This window comes from Haplochromis burtoni, unplaced genomic scaffold, assembly GCF_018398535.1.
Source record: "Haplochromis burtoni strain Fernald_Lab_line unplaced genomic scaffold, NCSU_Asbu1 Contig_173, whole genome shotgun sequence".
Taxonomy (NCBI): Eukaryota; Metazoa; Chordata; class Actinopteri; order Cichliformes; family Cichlidae; genus Haplochromis; species Haplochromis burtoni.
This window is the reverse complement of record NW_024582534.1, coordinates 860,553-878,884: the sequence shown is the minus strand read 5'-3', so window position 1 is coordinate 878,884 and position 18,332 is coordinate 860,553. Positions and strand designations below refer to the sequence as shown.

Here is an 18,332-nt window from a genome sequence, read left to right as displayed (position 1 = left end):
GCATTTCTAACCAGGCCTGGACTGTAAAATATTTATTTTACACAGGCCGCTGCGCCCTGAAATATCTTCCGTTTCTTTTGTCACACACAAACTTCTACCCTCGTTGGCGTTTGACTTTCCTACGAAGAACACATCCGGGCATTTTGAGCGCACTTCATACGTATTTTGGCTGCGACTGATGACGAAGTTCACAAACGACAGCGTTCTTTGTCGTGAAACATGTCACCCAGAAATCCGGGTACGACGCTCGGTAAGTAAACGCATGTACGGGCAGCATGTCCGCAGTAATCGTGCTCCCACGTTACCGTGACCCAATAACACGATGATTTTGTTACCAAGGAATATTCACGTCGTCATTTTGCTTTGCGCAGGATTTCACGCTGAAACTTTGAGTGTACGATGCTAAGTTAGGACAGGTGAAGTCAGTGAAGCAGTTAGAGGTGACTGACCCTGAGAGCACGGATGTTACTGCACACTAACAAATAGAACCGGAACAGCGCAAAGGAAGCGTTTTAATCCTGCTTTCCGACGTGTAGCTAGTTTTTACTGAGCAATCATGTGACAGCTGGCTCTACTGTGTAATTGAATACTCATGAGGTCTGTATAAGACCTAACACAGCACTGCAGTCTGCTGACAGTTTGTTTCGGACTAGAAAGAAGAGCACGTGGGTTTACCTCGTGACACTACAGAGTTTAAAGAATGACAAAGTTGATTTATATTCTGTATTTCCACAAATGTCCTGCTGTTATTATTCTTCCCACACACTCCTTCTGTGATTTGACGATGGCCACCTCAACATCTACACAGTACACTTTAAGTTACCTGCGCTCAGAGTGGATGTTTGTCAGTCCAACCAGAGTCACCTGTGAGGCACCTGCACCTGTACTCTAGTGTATTTGTAAGGGATGAGCACAGAGGTCGTATCTGATGTATGAACATGAGATCAGGTCAGAATGAATCCAGACGTGTCACAGGTTAACCTGGCGGTCACATTAACAGTTTGTGTTTTCTGACATTTGTTGAGCTGATGGAAAAGTTGCATCTGAAATTATGTGACATAAAAAACCACGTTACTCTTTATGCTCGCTGCTCTTCTGCAGTGCTACATGCTAAAGTAGCATGAGCACAGCTTATAGACACCTGACTATGGTGCTATACATTATGCATACATTTCATTGTCTTGTGTCTTTCATCTCTTTGTATTTGATAGGCCCTTGTGACTGACAGACCATTTACTCAAGTAAAGTACAGATACCTGAAAATTCTACTTAAGTATAGTAACTAAGTACTTCCCACATCTGCAAATATGTTTACTCCTTAAAACAACGACTGGTGAAAAAATCAGCATTTTCATTCTTTCAGACTGTTGGTGTGCCACAGAAAATAATCCGACACTACCACAAGGGAAAACACTTAAGCCCTTTTCCCATTAGTACCTACTCAGATTGACTGGTTTCCATTACCTAATGTGTGTGGTTGTTGTTATAGCAACGTGACCATTGTCCCATGATGTAATTGGTACACAAACACTACAAGAAAGGAGGTCGTCGATGTGAGGATGCACCTGCTGCTCGGTGTGTCTTTTTGTCACACTCGGGGACCGTGGCGTTGTTTTTGTAGCCTTTCCTTCGTTGCCTGGGTTCAACAATGGTGCTTTTGATTTTCATGAACAAGACGCTCTCATGACTCACCGAGTGATGCCACTGACTAGCCAATCAGTGGCATGCAGTCTGATGACATCACATTTTAGTACCTGCTTGCATCACTTTGGAACCCCAGGTGAGCAGGTAATATATTAGTACCTCATACCAGGTACTATGACCAACTGCAAAACCCTGAAAACCGCAGTGAATCATGGCAAGTCGATCTGAGTAGGTACTAATTAGGGCTGCCACAAACGATTATTTTGATAGTCGACTAGTCACAGATTATTTTTGCAATTAGTCGACTAATCAGATCATCATCCATTGGAGTAAAACTACAGCTTATTGCACCAGCAGCATCTGCTCTTATATAACTATCATTAGCTTACAGCTTTAAGTGTTAAGGTCTGTGCTAACTAAAAATAAAGACAAGATGATAGTTTATTAAATTTTAATGAAATTTGCAGATTGTTTCGGTGAAGTTTAATAAACTCCTTGCTATCTAAAATATAACAGGACACCGGAGTAAATTCTGAGCATCTCACACTTCTGATAATCAGCTGTCTGCTTGACGTTTATTCAGCTGTGTAAAAACTATAACTTTAATCTCAGCCAAACCGATTTACTCAGGAACAAATAAAATACTGAAAAAAGCCAAACAATAACATTTTTAAGTTATCTAAGTGACTCATATATCATGTTTAACCTGAGTAGCGAAAGACGGCGGTGGGTTTGAAAACGATTGCCGGGAGTCCGGTGTTCTCACGGCTTAGTGAGCCTTGCCCCGGCTAGCTATCGAGCTAGTGGGTAACAGACGTCTCCAGAAAACTGTCGGAGCGCTTTTGAAAATATGTGGTGTCTTGATAAACCGAGCAGATATTTGAAGTTTCCACAGCTACATTCTCGCCTGAAAATATGTTAAGTCCTGCCATCTTCTGTTTCAGTGCGTTATTACACTCTTAAATCCTACTACTTATTTCTTACAAAGCTTCAAACGACATGTCGACTATTAAATTAGTCGTCGACGATTTTGATAGTCGACCTAATCGTGGCAGCCCTAGTTCTAATGGAAGGGTACAGGCAGGGTGTAGGTGTTGATTGCCCGGATCTTGTTCTTTCCACGAGCGAGCATTCCCAAGATCTTGGGTATTTGGTGGTTTCAGCTCCTCTTCATGGTTCCCATTCACCTGCAAGATTCTAAGGTACTTGTCCTCAGTCTGCAGTGTCACCTACTGGTAGTACAATCCCCTCATTTCTGATCATTTTTTGTCTCTTTGTTGCCTTCCAACTGCACGTCTCCAATATGAAAGAAATTCTCATGTCGTTTCTGTAGAGCCTCATTCACTCCCAGCATACAGCTTGAAGCCATCCATGTTAGGGCTGCAGCTATTGATTATTTGAGTAAATAAATTTGATTATTCCATCGATTATTTTGATAACAAATACTTTGGTCTTATTAATGAGCAATAATAAATATTCAAACGATGAAAAACGGAGGTCTTTCAGAATAAACTATTCATTGTATGATTTACCTCAACTTACTCTAAGACTTACCGTATTTTTCGGACCATAAGGCGCATTAAGCAAAACAAAACAGTCAGATAAGCTCATTCTTCTTGCTTCCTCCACTTCAGTAACATTGATTCATTAATGCTGAATCCTCTCTCAGCTGCTCTATTCCCATGTTGTTGCAGTATATTAATGACTAACCTCGTATTGTGGATGGATTATCTCAGTTGTTCTCCTGACTTAAGTTTGGTCCATTTACAGCATCCTGCCATGCGATTGAATTTGTCTCTAACCATCGGGAACCCTCACGTTAACTTTTATCAGTGGAAAAAAGTTAGCGTTCATCCTCCAGCTTCACTGTGCTAATGTTATGCTAACATAGCTGTGTCGCTAGCGATCACATAGCACATGTAGCAGCTAGCCCAACTTCAGTAACCCTACAAACGCCACTGCTGTTTAGTTTTCTGTCTTCATTTATGTTGGAAGTGATAGCAGAGCTGTACGTTTGAATTGTTTCAGAAATCTCTCAGTCAGAACATGCTACATCATGTTTAGGTGGAAGCTAGCGAGCTAACTTCCTGCTAACTTCTAACTCCGTTAAATGTAATAAATCCTGTTTTCATGGATGCCTGGATGTTAAACTTAATTGTTACACCTGGTAAAGCAGCAACGCTGATCATTTTATTAAAGATGAAAGAATTTAGACAGTTTTAACTCTCAGTGATGCTGCAGTGTTCGTTTGACTAATGGCGTCAGACTTAAAGACCAGATTGTTCCAGTATTACTGAGTCTCCAGCCTTTAGCGGCTGTTCTCATGTTGTTCCCCTGATGCTGAGTTTCTACCTTGTATGGCTCAAAGCTGACTTACTCTCCTGGTTTCTCTCTGGTGTTCCTCTTTGGGGCAGATAGCTGTGAGTCTTTGTAAGATTCAAGCTTCTTTGTCACGTGCATAGTTATACAGATATAACACGCAGTGAAAAAGAGAGACAGAACTTTATATACAGTGAATGAGTATATACAAAGAGGACATTATGTGCAGCAAGTGGGTGACATTATATAAATAAAGATAAGAGGCCTCACATACAACAGTTTGTTGTGCTTAGACACCTCATGCTCACGTCCCTCTGTGCTGCTTTGACCTCTGCCTCAGGTATCGAGAGGACATCTGATTGAAATACTCTCTGTGTGTTTCAGCCACTTTAATAAAGTGAGTTTGTTTCTGTTCTTCTGTGTTCATAACAGACCTGGAATGGATATCCAAAGTGAGAGTGAACACACAGGCTGTGTTGAAGAGGGCTCAGTTTATCCAAAGACAGAAGATCCCCAAGAAACAGTGGCAGGTGAGCTGTGCTGTAAGCTGTGGTGCACGATGACAACAAGCCCACGCTGTCTTAACTTGTAACACCAAAATGCATTTATGTGTACGTACATGTAAGCACACCTCTGTGGTCATAGACAGTAATAATGGATTGGATTTATATAGCGCTTTTCAAGGCACCCAAAGCGCTTTACAATGCCACTATTCATTCACTCTCACATTCACACACTGGTGGAGGCAGCTACAGTTGTAGCCACAGCTGCCCTGGGGCCATCGGCCCCTCTGACCAACACCAGTAGGCGGTAGGTGAAGTGTCTTGCCCAAGGACACAACGACCAGGACAGAGAGCCCAGGGATATTAACTATAAGGCGGGGGTTTCTCACGGTGTATCCTTCTCTGAGCGCTGTTTCCTTGTGTGTCCTTGCAGGCTGCGTGGCTGCTGAAGGCCGCGACCCTGATCGACCTGACCACTCTGGCCGGAGACGATACGTCCTCCAACGTGCACAGGCTCTGTTTGAAAGCTATCCAGCCAGTTCGATACGACCTGCTCAAGAAGCTTGATATGCACGACAAAGGTCCGCCCTCACGTCTGTCAGGAAAACTGATAAAATTAAAACAAGCGTTAGTGTCATAAAATAATTATTAGTAAATAATGAGCTAGCGTATCCTGTCACGATAGCTTCATTGGTGCTTAGTATTAATTCTCAACGTCTCTATAAGTAAAATAAATCTCTGCTGTTTTCAATATTGTTGTGTTGAGCATCATTAGTGTAAAAGGAATCGCAACAAATTTGTATTCATTTGCAGTTTTCCCAAATCATGCCAGCAAAATCCCGTCGGCATCACGTGAGAAACAAGTAACGGCTGTTTCCATGTTACGATTTCACCTGTCAGGACATAATGTGTAAATCACAGGTCGCAACATCGGACAAATTTAATCCTGCATCAACAAAAAGCCGTGAAATTTATTTATTTAACACAAACAAAAAGTCGTGTGTGGCAAAACTAACCTTACTTTAAAAGCAGATTCTCCTGTTTGCTGAGAAACAAAATAACCATTAACCGTTGTTGCTGCGTCCCAGTCAAAGTCCAGATCAGGGATGTGACGGGTCATTAATTCTAAAAGAACCTCTGAGAGCCTCTAACACCGGGCTCACTGGATGAAATAAAAAGATATTACACGTGCATTTTCAGAGTTTAATCACGTTCATCGTTAATCCCATAAAGTTTGAAACGTGCGTTACTCTGCACACACAGTGTTGGTCTTTATTAGTGTCCTCGTCTCTGTGCAGAACAGGGTTACACATTACTGTGGTTACGCGCTCATGTTCCAGTTTGCTCTGACAAAGACGCACAGCTGCTTTTTCCCTTTAAAGCCAGTGTGAACAGAGCGTTGGTGGTGAGGACGGCTGTCGCTCATTTATTCACAGAGAAAGTCAAACACAGGGAGGCTTTGAACCATTAACATCTCGCAACCGCATGAATTCAAATGTTTTATTTACCTTTTTCTGCTACCATGATCTCATTGATCAGTTTTATCATCCTATTTGTCATCGTTACCTGATGAGTAAGCATGCCAGACTGCTCAGACACTAGTCCGCCTGCAGAGGGAGCCACAGGCCAGTTTATCACCACGTTTCTTCTTCTTTGCTCTGATCCTTGATGTCAGGCGTGACAACAGCAGCGGTGTGTGTGTATCCGTCTCGTGTGACTGATGCTGTCGGAGCACTTAAAGCAGCCGACTCCAGCCTTCCTGTCGCCTCAGGTAAGTCGTAGCTATGGCAACCCTGTGTGTGTAATATAGAAAATGAAAGGCTTGTGCTGCCTGGGCTCCACTGTGTTATCTGTTTCTCCCAGTGGCCACTGGCTTCCCAGCTGGCCAGACTCCACTGGAGACCCGCCTGCAGGAAGTGCGCATAGCAGTGAGTGACGGCGCGACGGAGATCGACATCGTCATCAACAGGATGCTGGCCATTACAGGACAGTGGGAAGGTATGCTGCAGCCTCACTGTCGTTACTGTGATTGTATGGAAGGATCTGTGTGTTTAATACTGATGTCTGAGCCTGTAGTAAGAGTTTAATACGTGATGAAATGCCAATTACAAAACAAACCATCGGCTAATCCAGTAATCCGCCCGTTTCCTGTCACGTCTGTCTGCGTCATGAGGGCAGCAGAGAAGGTGAGGCCTCCCTCCCTCAGTGTCCCCCCCCACACACACACGGGCGTGCACTGAACACGTCAAGTGATTTCAGTTTCGTGTCTCCCTCTGCAGCCATGTACGACGAGATCCGTCAGTTTCGGGAGGCTTGTGGCCCCGCCCACATGAAGACCATCCTGGCTGTCGGAGAGCTCGGCTCGTTCACCAACGTCTACAGAGCCAGCATGGTCGCCATGATGGCTGGTCAGTCTCACAACTCTGTGTGTGTGTGTGTGTGTGTGTGTGTGTGTGTGTGTGTGTGTGTGTGTGTGTGTGTGTGTGTCTTCATCTGATAGTTTAATTACACTTTTTAGTGAAGCTGATCATAAAATAAAAACTGCATGGTTCCAGCTTTATATTTGTTTTCTGTTAGTAATTTCAGTTTAAAGACGAGCAGGTTGGGCTGTGGATGTAATAACAAAGCACTGTGTTAATGAAACGCTGCATGTATGAAGCTTCTTTACACCATGGAGGCCTTTTACAGATGCAACTCAGTCTGTGAAGCTCGATTTAAGGTTTTACGACATGTTTAGCGGCGTCTACAGAGTGTGAGGTCACTGGGCTGTAGTTTATATTTGCTAACTGCTGAGAGAACCAGTAACCCACTGTGTGTGGGGTCATTTACTGCCTCTGGCTGCAACAGCATCCCATCCACTTTCACTTCCTGTTGCTCGAGCTGTTCGTCGTTCTTTGTCTCGCTGCACTAAAATGTGAAAGTCTGCCTGTAGCTGTGATGTTCAGGTTTGTATAAATGAGTGAGGGGGGGAGTCTAACAGAGATTTCTGAGAGTTTGATGATGTTGGGATTCCCAGTCGTGCTTTGGTAAGAAATGTTGTGTTTGTAGTGTGATGCACATGTAGCAGCTGCTTATGATGTTTGGGGGGAAAGACAGTTTTATTCCATTAAATGCTTGCATGTTGCAGACGTCTGCTCTCTGCTCTGCCAACAGAGGGGGCGAGGGAGGGAGGGAGGGAGAGAGGGGGGGAAAGGAGAGAGGGAGAGGGGCTGGCCAACAGAGGGGGCGAGGGAGGGAGGGATAGAACTATTAGCAGCTACGAGCCGACCCGGTGATGTCGTGTCCTGCACAAGACTAAACTTTAAACACGTATCACACAGTTACGTCTATGACCGTTGTTGAGAACAGGGCTCCATGATGTAAATGAGCCTTTATACATGCAGGCTTCATGTCCACGTAACGCTGGGTTCATGGTTTTGATCAAAGGTGTGAAATCATAAAGATTTTTAGGCAGAGTCACAGATGCCCTTTGGGCTCGCAGCAGGAAAGGCCTCCAGTGTAAACTCGCTCTTCACTCTGTCAGCTGTTAAATGACTGAGACTAGCTTACAGAATAAGTTGATACACAGGATCTCAGACCCGTGTTTTCATTGGTCATCTGTTCTGTCGTGTCTAATGAAGCACGTGGTCACACAGGCTGTATGACAGTAGCATGTTGATCTGCTCCTAACTCTGCATAACAGCTGATCTGCACTCACTGCCTGCATACCTGCAGCGTATGTAGAAACATTTACGCCATGTAACAAAAATTGCAGACACGTGCACGGGCGCACGTGCACGCACACACGCAGGCACACGTGCACACACACACACACACATGTGTGCACACACAAGCGTGCTTAACTAGCCGTCACACAGGCACACGTGCACACACACACACGTGCACACACACACACACACACGAGCGTGCTTAACTAGCCGTCACACAGCACACGTCACACACACACACGCACACACCACACACACACACACACACACACGAGCGTGCTTAACTAGCCGTCACACAGGACACGTGCACACACACGAGCGTGCTTAACTAGCCGTCACACAGACACGTGCACACACACACACAGCACACACACACACACACACACACGAGCGTGCTTAACTAGCCGTCACACACACACACGTGCACACACACACACACACACACACACGAGCGTGCTTAACTAGCCGTCACACAGTAAGCTGATTACGGACCTAAATTGTCAGGCGCTCTGATAGAGATCGTCATTAAAATACATTGCTTTTGTCACCACACTTGCTCCTTAATCTCCTCTTGTTCCTATGAATTGCATATGAGATTCCTGAAATTGAATGATAATTTTACCTATTAATCTCTGATATAGCCTTTTTTACCCCGCTGTTCCCCGCCAGTATCTCCCTGCCCACGCAAATGAATAGAGCTTCATTACCGCCACCCACATTTAATAACCGTTATCCATTATCTGGTAATTAAGACTCCGTATAACGAATCTTAAGGATTACGGCAGTTTGAGAAAGAGGGGAGAGAAACTGAAAAAACACATATAACATGTCTTTAATGAACTGTAAAATTTCCATCTTGTTCTGTTCGGTAATGAACGGTCATTATAACTCAGGGAGGCAGGAGGGCGGCGCCTCTTTTTTTCTGCCCCTGCAGTTTGTGGGTAATCTGTTAAACTGCGTCATTTCATCTTCTATTTTTATCAGTCTAGCTGATAAAATATAATTGGCTGTGAAGGAAGGCGAGGAAAGAAATAATGATTTTTATTGATGAGCATTAAGCTGTCGTTTGTTGCAGCAGCTTACGCTTTTCTCCGGCCGCGCTGTCGGTGCAGTCGACCTGCATGGGAACGCCGGCCTCGAGCCGTTTGTCGTCCTGTCGGACAAATTTGAAGTCGAAACCCGACAGCTGAGCGATGTAACATAACCTCAGTACGCGCTTTTGTTGAAGACATCTCATCTGTTCCAACACGGCAGGTTCAGACTTCATCAAGACGTCTACAGGGAAGGAGGCTGTCAATGCTACTTACCCTGTTGCCATAGTGATGGTGAGAGCCATCCGTGACTACTTCATGAGTACGGGCCACAAGGTACAGTGGGCGTGAACACTCACTGACTGTAGAACAGTTACTACATTTATTATGTTCATGAAACCAGCATCACGTTCACTGTGACTGATGGACTGAAAGTCTTTGACATGGAAAGAAGTACTTGCATGAATGTGGAGCGAGTCATGTGTTGTATGAGCAGCTCGAGTACTCGAGTAGATAAGAAGCATTTTATCAAACAGCAGGAACTTAATTCTGCTCAGTTTCATTAAGATGCAGCAAAAATCTGAACAACGCTTAATGTAAACATTTACATGGCAGCGCTGCAAGACAGGTTGAGTCACCATGACGTGCGTCTACATCAATAACCAATCGTAGGCCAGTCGAGGCTCGCCACAGTGTGCTCTCTGTATTTAGTGTCAAAACGGATGGTTTTGATTTTATTGCTGTGGAACCAGGTTCAAGCAAAGTTTCTCAGATTAAAACACTCTTTATTAGTTACACCGTGTTAGTTCTGACCTGCTTTTGCCTTCAGAACTTTATTGTCAGTGTTGCGACAAACAACTACTACTGAAAAAGTACCAGGTACTGTGACCTAATGGAAAACCCCGCAAACCGTGGCGATCTGAGCTGAGTAGATCCGAGTAGGTACTGATGCACCAGGGGCTCTACTGTGTGAAAGCTGGCAGGGGGACAGGGTTGGTACTGATGGACCAGTAGAGCCCCTGGTCCATCAGTACCAACCCTGTCCCCCTGCCATGTGAAAGCTGGCAGGGGGACAGGGTCACCAAAGATGGAACCTCGGGTGCTGAGTCTGTAGCCGGGCTCTGGCAGAGTGGATAATGTCGCAGCAGAGGGAGGAACGTAAACAGCCACTGAGGTCACATGGGTCCAACTGCTGGTTGACGCATGTGCACGTAACATTTTTTTTTTAGGCGTGTGTATTTCCAAGTACCACCTTTGTAGATGTGTCATCGTGCTCCAAGTGTGTTGTGTGTTTTATTGACACACGTGTGCATGCCTTCTTTTAGGTGGGCTTTAAGCCAGCAGGGGGCATCCGAACAGCTGAAGAGTCTTTGGTTTGGCTGACTCTTATCAAAGAAGAGCTGGGTGATGATTGGCTCTGTCCCGGCCTGTTTCGCCTGGGAGCCAGCAGCCTATTGGCTGACATTGAGAGGCAGGTGGGTACGCAGTAAACACGCAGTAGATGTGACATGTCTTGTTTTACACAAGGTTCTTACAGATGTTTTTGCTTGGACAGATTTATCATCAGGTGACTGGACAGTATGCAGCGTATCATGAGCTTCCCATGGCTTGAATTCACCTGCTTCACGTTTTAAAGAGAAGCTCAGAAGATCCACACGAGCCTCAGTCGTAAATCTGCTGCTCCTTTAAGGTGCTTTCAGTGTCCTGATGAATAACCCAGCTGGTAATTTAAAGCTTGAAGCGAAGAATGTGATGAAGATCAAAGTTTTTTACTTGTTATAATTTAACAATCGCACTTCACAAAATAAACACAGAGTGAAAAACAGTTTGTTTCCTGTTTATTCTTGTAAATGGGGGCGATCGTGGCTCAAGAGTTGGCAGTTCGTCTTGTAACCGGAAGGTTGCTGGTTCGAGCCCCGGCTCAGACAGTCTCGGTCGTTGTGTCCTTGGGCAAGACACTTCACCTACCGCCTACTGGTGTTGGCCAGAGGGGCCGATGGCGCGATATGGCAGCCTCGCTTCTGTCAGTCTGCCCCAGGGCAGCTGTGGCTACAACTGTAGCTGCCTCCACCAGTGTGTGAATGTGAGAGTGAATGAATAGTGGAATTGTAAAGCGCTTTGAGGTGCTCTTGAAAAGCGCTATATAAATCCAATCCATTATTATTATTTATTATTAATAAAAGTCGGTAAAGTGTAAAAGATGCAGCAGAGTGTAAAGTTGAGTTTAGTTTAAAGTTATGTTGGCTGTAGGTGTGTCAGCTGTCACATTTATACTGTAGCTCCAGAGTGTAAAATGCAGCACATTAGTGTTAGTGGAGAAAGACAGGAAGCAAAATGGTCTCAGTCCGTGTTTTTTAAAGTTTCTCCTGAAAGCATGAAGAATGTTTAAGGAAAAAAACATTACTGATCATTTTGGGAATAAAGTCAAAATTTCAATATTAAAGTCGAGATTTTGAACTCTAAACTCTGGTAAAGACGAGATGTGCTGAGCAAAAACACACAAAGGCCCAGCTGGACTTTTGCTGTCAGGTGACCGTGCAGCACCATGCTGTGTACAAGAGATGCACCATCAGCTGAAACCAGAGTGTGGCTTTTGCAGCAGTTTTACGTCACTCGTGGCAGAACCACCAGTCGTGTCGGCAGTGATGGCAAATATAAATGAGCCATCAGAGCAACAGATCTGCGATAGGAAGCGTGCGGCTTATGCTGCCAACCATAAGTGATCCTGACCTGTCCACTGATCTGTGCTGAACGTCTTCCTGAGGATTAGACGCAGGGCTTGAACAGCATACAAATACATTTGAGGTTCATCTCAAGGCAGAAAACTTTTTCTTTTATACTTGAAGACGTTACAGACGCTGACCTTGGACGAGTGAGTCGGTGCCTTGTGGAGTGATGGGCACGAACTTTTTCATTCACCTTCCTCCGAGGGGTTGCCTCAGCTGATCCTCTGCTGTCACACGATCCCTGCACACTCACTACATCGATGAATGTTCTCGGTGGTCTTCCTGTTTTCCTTCTGCCTGTCAGCTCCATCTTCAACATCACCTGCCCACTATAGCCACTATCCCTGCCAAGTAAGTGGGCTAATCTAAAGACAAGGTTGGTGAGTAACTAAAATAATAAAAGAAAGAAAGTTGTTTTTTCTAGTTTGAGAAATGGCATCATGTCTTTGAGCCACAGGGAGTTTGGGGGGTTAGGTGACTTCCAGAGGAGTAAGGATACACCGTGTTGTCACCAGGATGTAAAAGCAAGAAACTTTGTTTTGCAGGGAAGCTGCATTTTTTGATTCAGTGTGTTTGCCAGTTCAGTGACCCCATGCTGCCTGGCTGGAGGGCAGTAGCGTGGTTTGGAGTCGGACCCACGGCCCTTTAGTACTCGTCTTCCCCCACGTCTCTTTCTCCCTCCCTGCTTTCCCGTCTCTCTTTGCAGCTTGGATTTTGGGTTCTCTCTGGTGAACTGAAAAAGAAATGATCTGCAGACATAGATAAGCTTTGAGAGATTCCCATAAACTGAATTGTTATTATTAATAGATAAAAATTCACCAGTTGCTGGTGCAATGAAGTCATTAAATGTATCATCTGAAAGCAGAACTGAATAGAAACCCCGTGGGAAGGAGAAACGGGATTGGTCTAGAGTCCACAGTAAGGGGGGCATGACCCTAAAGCACAGCTGGATGACAGTCAGAGGGAATCACTTTAAACTGTCAGTGAAAAAAATCAATACAGGAATAAGATTTAAAAAAATGAATATGTTCTTGTTTGTGGATTAAGAAGTCTCCAAAAGTCAACACAGCCATTATGTAGTTAAAATAAGATGTAGATCTAAGTGTGGGGGATTAGGCGCAGGTGTGACCACGAGCGGTCCGTTTGAATGAGTGGCAGATTTCCCAAGGACATTTCAGGGTAAAGTGGTCTCTATCTTGTAAATGTCTGTCTGTAGAAAAGTTCAGCTTTGAGGTGAGAGAATCACTTAGATCACTTAACAGGATGTTTCACACCTTTAAAATCCAATTTAGTAATCTGAATAATCGACTACATCAAGATTCTGGAGGATATTAAACATACTGAGAGTCATTTAAATAAAAAGGAAAAAAAACTGAGGAAATCTCCCAGAGGAAAGTCACAGAGTCATAACCAAGAAACAACCATTTCTTGGAAGCAACAGTTCCTCCCAGTGTTGGAACATTTGCTGTAAATGTGGATTTCAAAGTTTCCATCCTATGCTTGGTTAGCATGGAGAGGGGGGCATCTATTTTGGAGTGTCCTGTATGTGTTAGACAGTAATTTTGGGGCTTTTGAGATCAGGTGTTTGTATTGGAGATTACACATCGGAATTTCAGGAGCAGGACCACGCCTCCAAACACGCTCCCTGTGTTCCCTCAGTTCTGCAAGCTGATCATTCTCGTCTACGTGCCCCTCCCTCCCTCCTTGTTCTCAATTCTTTAGCTTCTTCACTTCTATTTAGTGCATGAGGATCTGCCAGGGAGGCGTCACTAGTCGCCTTCGAGGTCTTCCCCAAACCGCAGCTCAACTCATGTCTAAGCATCACCTTTACCTACTAAAACGCTGTCAAACCTAAAACGAGGACGTGGCCCAGCGAGTGAAATTGGACTTGATTAGTGTGAGGTAGCGATAAGACGACAGCATCAGCAGACTGGTCCAGTTTCTTCTTGGTGTATTTTATTTTCTGCCATCTTAAAAAACCCCGGTTGTCCAAACCTCACTGGTTGTGTACAGATTTGTACACACCTGAACCTCATCAGTCTCTCATTAACAAACAGGTTAGCCAAAAAACAAAACACTGTACATCTATCTTACAAACTCATTTACACTCAAATGGTTTCAAAAGTAAAACACTTTATGCAGTACAACTCAAAAAGCTTAGTTTGTACCCAGTGATGCAGTCAGTGACATCATGAACCTTCATAAACAGGAAGTGCTGGGCCGGCCCCGCCCACACACCTGCTCTGGATGGGAGATCTGAACAAAGGGACAAACAACGGTAAGTGTAACCAAAGCAACGTCAACAAGCATAATTCAACAAAAAATGTTCCTTTAACAGAAAAAGGACCTGATGGTTCAATAGTGTTAACTTTAAAAACATATACATGGATGTAAACTAACATAATGCAACCACTAACTAAGCCGGGATAGTAAGTAGAGCAAAGCTAGAACAGTACACTAAAGCATTGTGCGTTTAGTTTAGTTTAGTGATGAACGTTAGGCGGATCCAGTCCTGCTTTATCTTTGCTCCTTTGCAGTGTTTCGAAGCTGACACGCGGGGGTTTAGGAATACACAATCCAGAGATCTGAACCAGTCTGGAGCTCGGGATCATTGACAATAAATGATTGATTCTTGCTAAGAGCATCATTTTTATTGAATGGACCCTTCACATGAGTGATGTGGGTAGAGATTTCCATCTAGACACATCGTCTTCTACGTTCTTTCTTTAAACAGTTATGGACATATAACACTGTGGAGTATGTCAAAGCTTGCAGCGCCTCCATCCTCTTAAAATTTATGAATTATTATAATTTTTTATTGTTACCAATTATTGAAACATTTTTCTCTGTGTTATTTAATTGTTGAAGCAATGAGAAAATGTGTTTTAATACAGTCAGATATTTGAATTCTGACAGCTCTTTACAAATATCTGTCATTTCTACTCCTTACCAAACAGGCTTGTTACTTGAAAGTGAAATGCATTTGAGGTATTTTTTTACATCATTGCATGGCTTCATGAATCAAAACCATTTCAGCCTAAACAGGAACAGATCCAGTCCAGTAGCTCCCACCCACCCCATGAGGTGCCGTCACGGGAGGCTGTTCAGCTGAAAGGACTCCTGCCTGCGGCTCTCTCTGTACAGCTTTTATAAGCACTCATACGTGCGACAATAGTATCTGCACCTCAATTTCAGCTTCATTTATATTTCAATTTTGTGTCATATATCAGAATATTTATATATTAGAGCTATTCTGTAATATACTCTAGTATTTTATATTGGTCCTTTAACGTGTTCTGCTGCTCTTTTACGGTCTCGGAGCAGCTGTGACTTCCTCTGGGAATAATAACGGATTCTGATTCTGATGGGCGTAATCTTCTGAGCTGCAGAGTCACCAAGAAAAATAGCGTCCTGTGATTTCCCCGAGAGAGCGGTAACGCAGAAAGCCACATTGATTCCTTGCCAGGTAATTAGGATGCTGGTTGTGATATGCAGCCATTGATTTCTTATGGTAGCCAGTTTATACTCTCGGTTTAAGACAACGGTGACTAAATGCCAGCGTAGCCAATAATCTTAATGCCACGGCACAGATATTGATTTAATTACAGAATGCCTCCCAGGTTCTGGACACGCACAGTTTTTTATTGATCAGCAGCAGCCTCCACATCAGCACCATCACACGACAATCAGTGACAACAGGATGGAGTTGCATAATAGGGTGAATAAACTGACACGTTTAATCAGAGTTTGGAGGGTGACCTCAGCTGGCAGTGAAAGCATTTTTACTGCAAACTGTGGCAGAATATTCAGATATAGTGTGGTGAACGTATCCAACCGGATTTCTTCTCTCTGGTTAGCGTACAACAAGAACACAGTGAATCACAGCCAGGTGGGACAAACTGTTCAGTAAGACTGGGGATGATTAGCAATAATTTATTTAGCCAAAATGAAACGTATGGACAGATAGTAAAAATACTGTTTAAGCAGTGAGACTGGTAATCAGTTCAATTTTATTACAGTGAAGCTGAAACGTTTAAAACAGGAGCTAAAGGTCATACAGCAGGAATGGAAGTAAAACACAAATAGATTATTATAGGACAAAAATCCAAACACAAGATTCATAAGGGAAATTCACAATTCCACAACAAAGAACAACTAAAGCTGTTTGTGGCTGTGTCACAGAGTGAGGACTTGGCTCCTCCCCCCACTGTGCTGTTATCCGGTTGTTCAGTCTGACGTCACTAGCCGTGTCTGGGCCTAAACTCCGCTGCAGGTCCATATATCAAACGATCACTATGGCATTACTGAGAGTTGAAAAACTGTCTAAAGTCTTTCATCTTTAATAAAATGATCAGCGTTCTGCTCTACCAGGTGTAACAATTGAGTTTAACATCCAGGCATCCATGAAAACGGAATTTATGACATTTAACGGAGTTAGAAGTTAGCAGGAAGTTAGCTCGCTAGCTTCTATCTAAATACAATATAGCATGTCCTGACTGCGGGGTTTTGGAAACAAATTAAAACGTACAGCTCTGCTATCACTTCCAGCATAAATGAAGACAGAAAACTAAACAGCAGTGACGTTTGTAGGGTTACTGAAGTTGGGCTAGCTGCTATATAATGATGTGCTACGTGACCGCTAGCGACACAGCTATGTTAGCATAATATAAACAAGCTAACTTTTTTTCCACTCGATAAAAGTTAACGTGAGTGTTCTCGGTGGTCAGGAACAAATGTAATCGCATGGCAGGATGCTGTAAAAGGACCAAACTTCAGCCAGGAGAACAACTGACATAATCCATCCACAATACGAGGTTAGTCATTCATATACTGCTGCATGGGCTGGGCTGTAGTTACATCCTAAGGTTTTAAAAACTGAGCTTAAATAAATGATTAGCGGTAATAAAAGCCGAGGGAGGTCAACAGTGATCACTGACTGTTTTAGGAGCTTTTTGAGATTAAATAGAAGAAAATACAAAACATTAAACATGTTAACAACACAAAAGCCACATTAAACGCAGACTACTTTAGACCCGGAAGTAGGATTCGTCACGTCATCACTGAACAACCGGATAGGAGCTGCCATGTTGCTACTTCTGTGCAGCTCCAGCTCGCACACCTGCTGGACACGATCACGCTGTCCTGCACTTTCTAAGATGCCCGGCTGCTCCAGCTTTAACTGCTAATGGTTTTACTGCAACTGACAGATTTAGAATTAAGTTAAATATTGACATGTCGCTATATTTAAAAAGACACACAGCTTAACATCTTATAATACTTACATTATTCTTCTCTACTTGTCAGCCTGTTAGCGGCTTGTTGTTGGTTCATTAGCCGTGCTACACCCATGTGTTGGTCTCACAGTCAATGTTTGAATGATTCGTCCGCAGATCCAGCCTCTTCTCATTATAAATGAAGAAAGGGTGGAGTCTGGTTGCACTTCCTTTGTGCCTTGAGGAGGACCAACCTGGCCCAGAAGCTGCTGCTGGTCTTCTAGTGCTCCTCAGTGGAGAACGTGTTCTCCTACTGCCTGTGAGTTTAGTACGCTGGCACCACCACTGAGAACAAAAGGCCACGCAGAAGGTAATTACAGTTTTTCTTGATTGCCTAAAGAAACTGGGATCCCCTCAGTTTTCATCGTCTCTGAGCAGAGCAGGAGACGCCTCTTCCAAATGTGTCAACCCTTTCTTAACACAGCTGTCATTCAAACAGCCCAAACCTCACTGTTTTAGCTAATGCAACCAAACAGCTCCTAAATATTAGAAACCATCTAGATCTGTATGAAATCACCAAAGCACCTGTTTGACACGCCTTCACTCAAATCTTCAATTAGCACTCAGTCTGCAGGCCTTCAGAGGGGGTCTGTGCTGTTTCTCATCAGCGTGGATGGAGGAGTTCTAAGAGGAAGAGGAGTCTGTGTGGGGTAGAGGTGTAGCTGGAAGGTCTCAGATGAAATTCGGGGAACTGTTATTGATCACGTTATCAATCACGGCCTGAACAACCTGTTCTCAATGTCTCAGTCTTCCAAGTCCCTTGTTTTCTATGAAGAGTTATAGTTTCTGAATTTTGCAACTGACCCGTTTCCAGTTTTACTTGGTGGATGAGTTCATTCATTCAAAGCTTTGTTTCAGTGACATCAAGTGGCAAAACAGGAGTCAGCAAAACAAAAGGTGTGTCCTAAGTCAGGGACTGCATCCTTCCCAGGACCCGGGCTTCACAGTCAGGCTGGGCCTTCAGAAGATCGTGAAGGTCAGAAGTGTCGTTTGATTGTCGGGTTTTTTCTGTGTCCAACAGTAATTTTAGGATTAGCTTGCAACACTTAGCTAATGTTGTTCATGGGTAGAGTCAGCTCACTTTGGTAATGTACAGTGGGGCAAAAAAGTATTTAGTCAGCCACCGATT

General features: G+C 43.8%; 1 protein-coding gene and 1 long non-coding RNA gene across 2 annotated transcripts; both read left to right on the top strand.

Moving 5' to 3' along the window:
- On the top strand, window positions 1–11,029 carry dera (deoxyribose-phosphate aldolase (putative)). The gene is made up of 9 exons (XM_005933818.3): window positions 1–250; window positions 4,396–4,493; window positions 4,900–5,047; window positions 6,142–6,237; window positions 6,330–6,464; window positions 6,746–6,874; window positions 9,428–9,540; window positions 10,530–10,679; window positions 10,760–11,029. Exons 1-9 carry the CDS (start codon window positions 220–222, stop codon window positions 10,814–10,816), a joined length of 957 nt encoding a protein of 318 aa, XP_005933880.1. The 5' UTR covers window positions 1–219; the 3' UTR covers window positions 10,817–11,029.
- A 313-nt stretch (window positions 11,030–11,342) lies between these two features.
- LOC102301857 lies at window positions 11,343–18,305 on the top strand. The gene is made up of 3 exons (XR_001336734.2): window positions 11,343–15,396; window positions 17,321–17,513; window positions 18,062–18,305. It is a non-coding gene; the product is annotated as an uncharacterized LOC102301857 (long non-coding RNA).
- Window positions 18,306–18,332: the final 27 nt, after the last annotated feature.

What these genes read in the sequence shown, in the direction of transcription:
- dera (XM_005933818.3), top strand. Translation starts at nt 220, where the DNA reads ATGTCACCCAGAAATCCGGGTACGACGCTCG. An exon ending in CAGCCTTCCTGTCGCCTCAG is followed by an intron (nt 6,238 to 6,329) that starts GTAAGTCGTAGC and finishes TGTTTCTCCCAG; the next exon opens with TGGCCACTGGCTTCCCAGCT. An exon ending in CATGGTCGCCATGATGGCTG is followed by an intron (nt 6,875 to 9,427) that starts GTCAGTCTCACA and finishes CCAACACGGCAG; the next exon opens with GTTCAGACTTCATCAAGACG.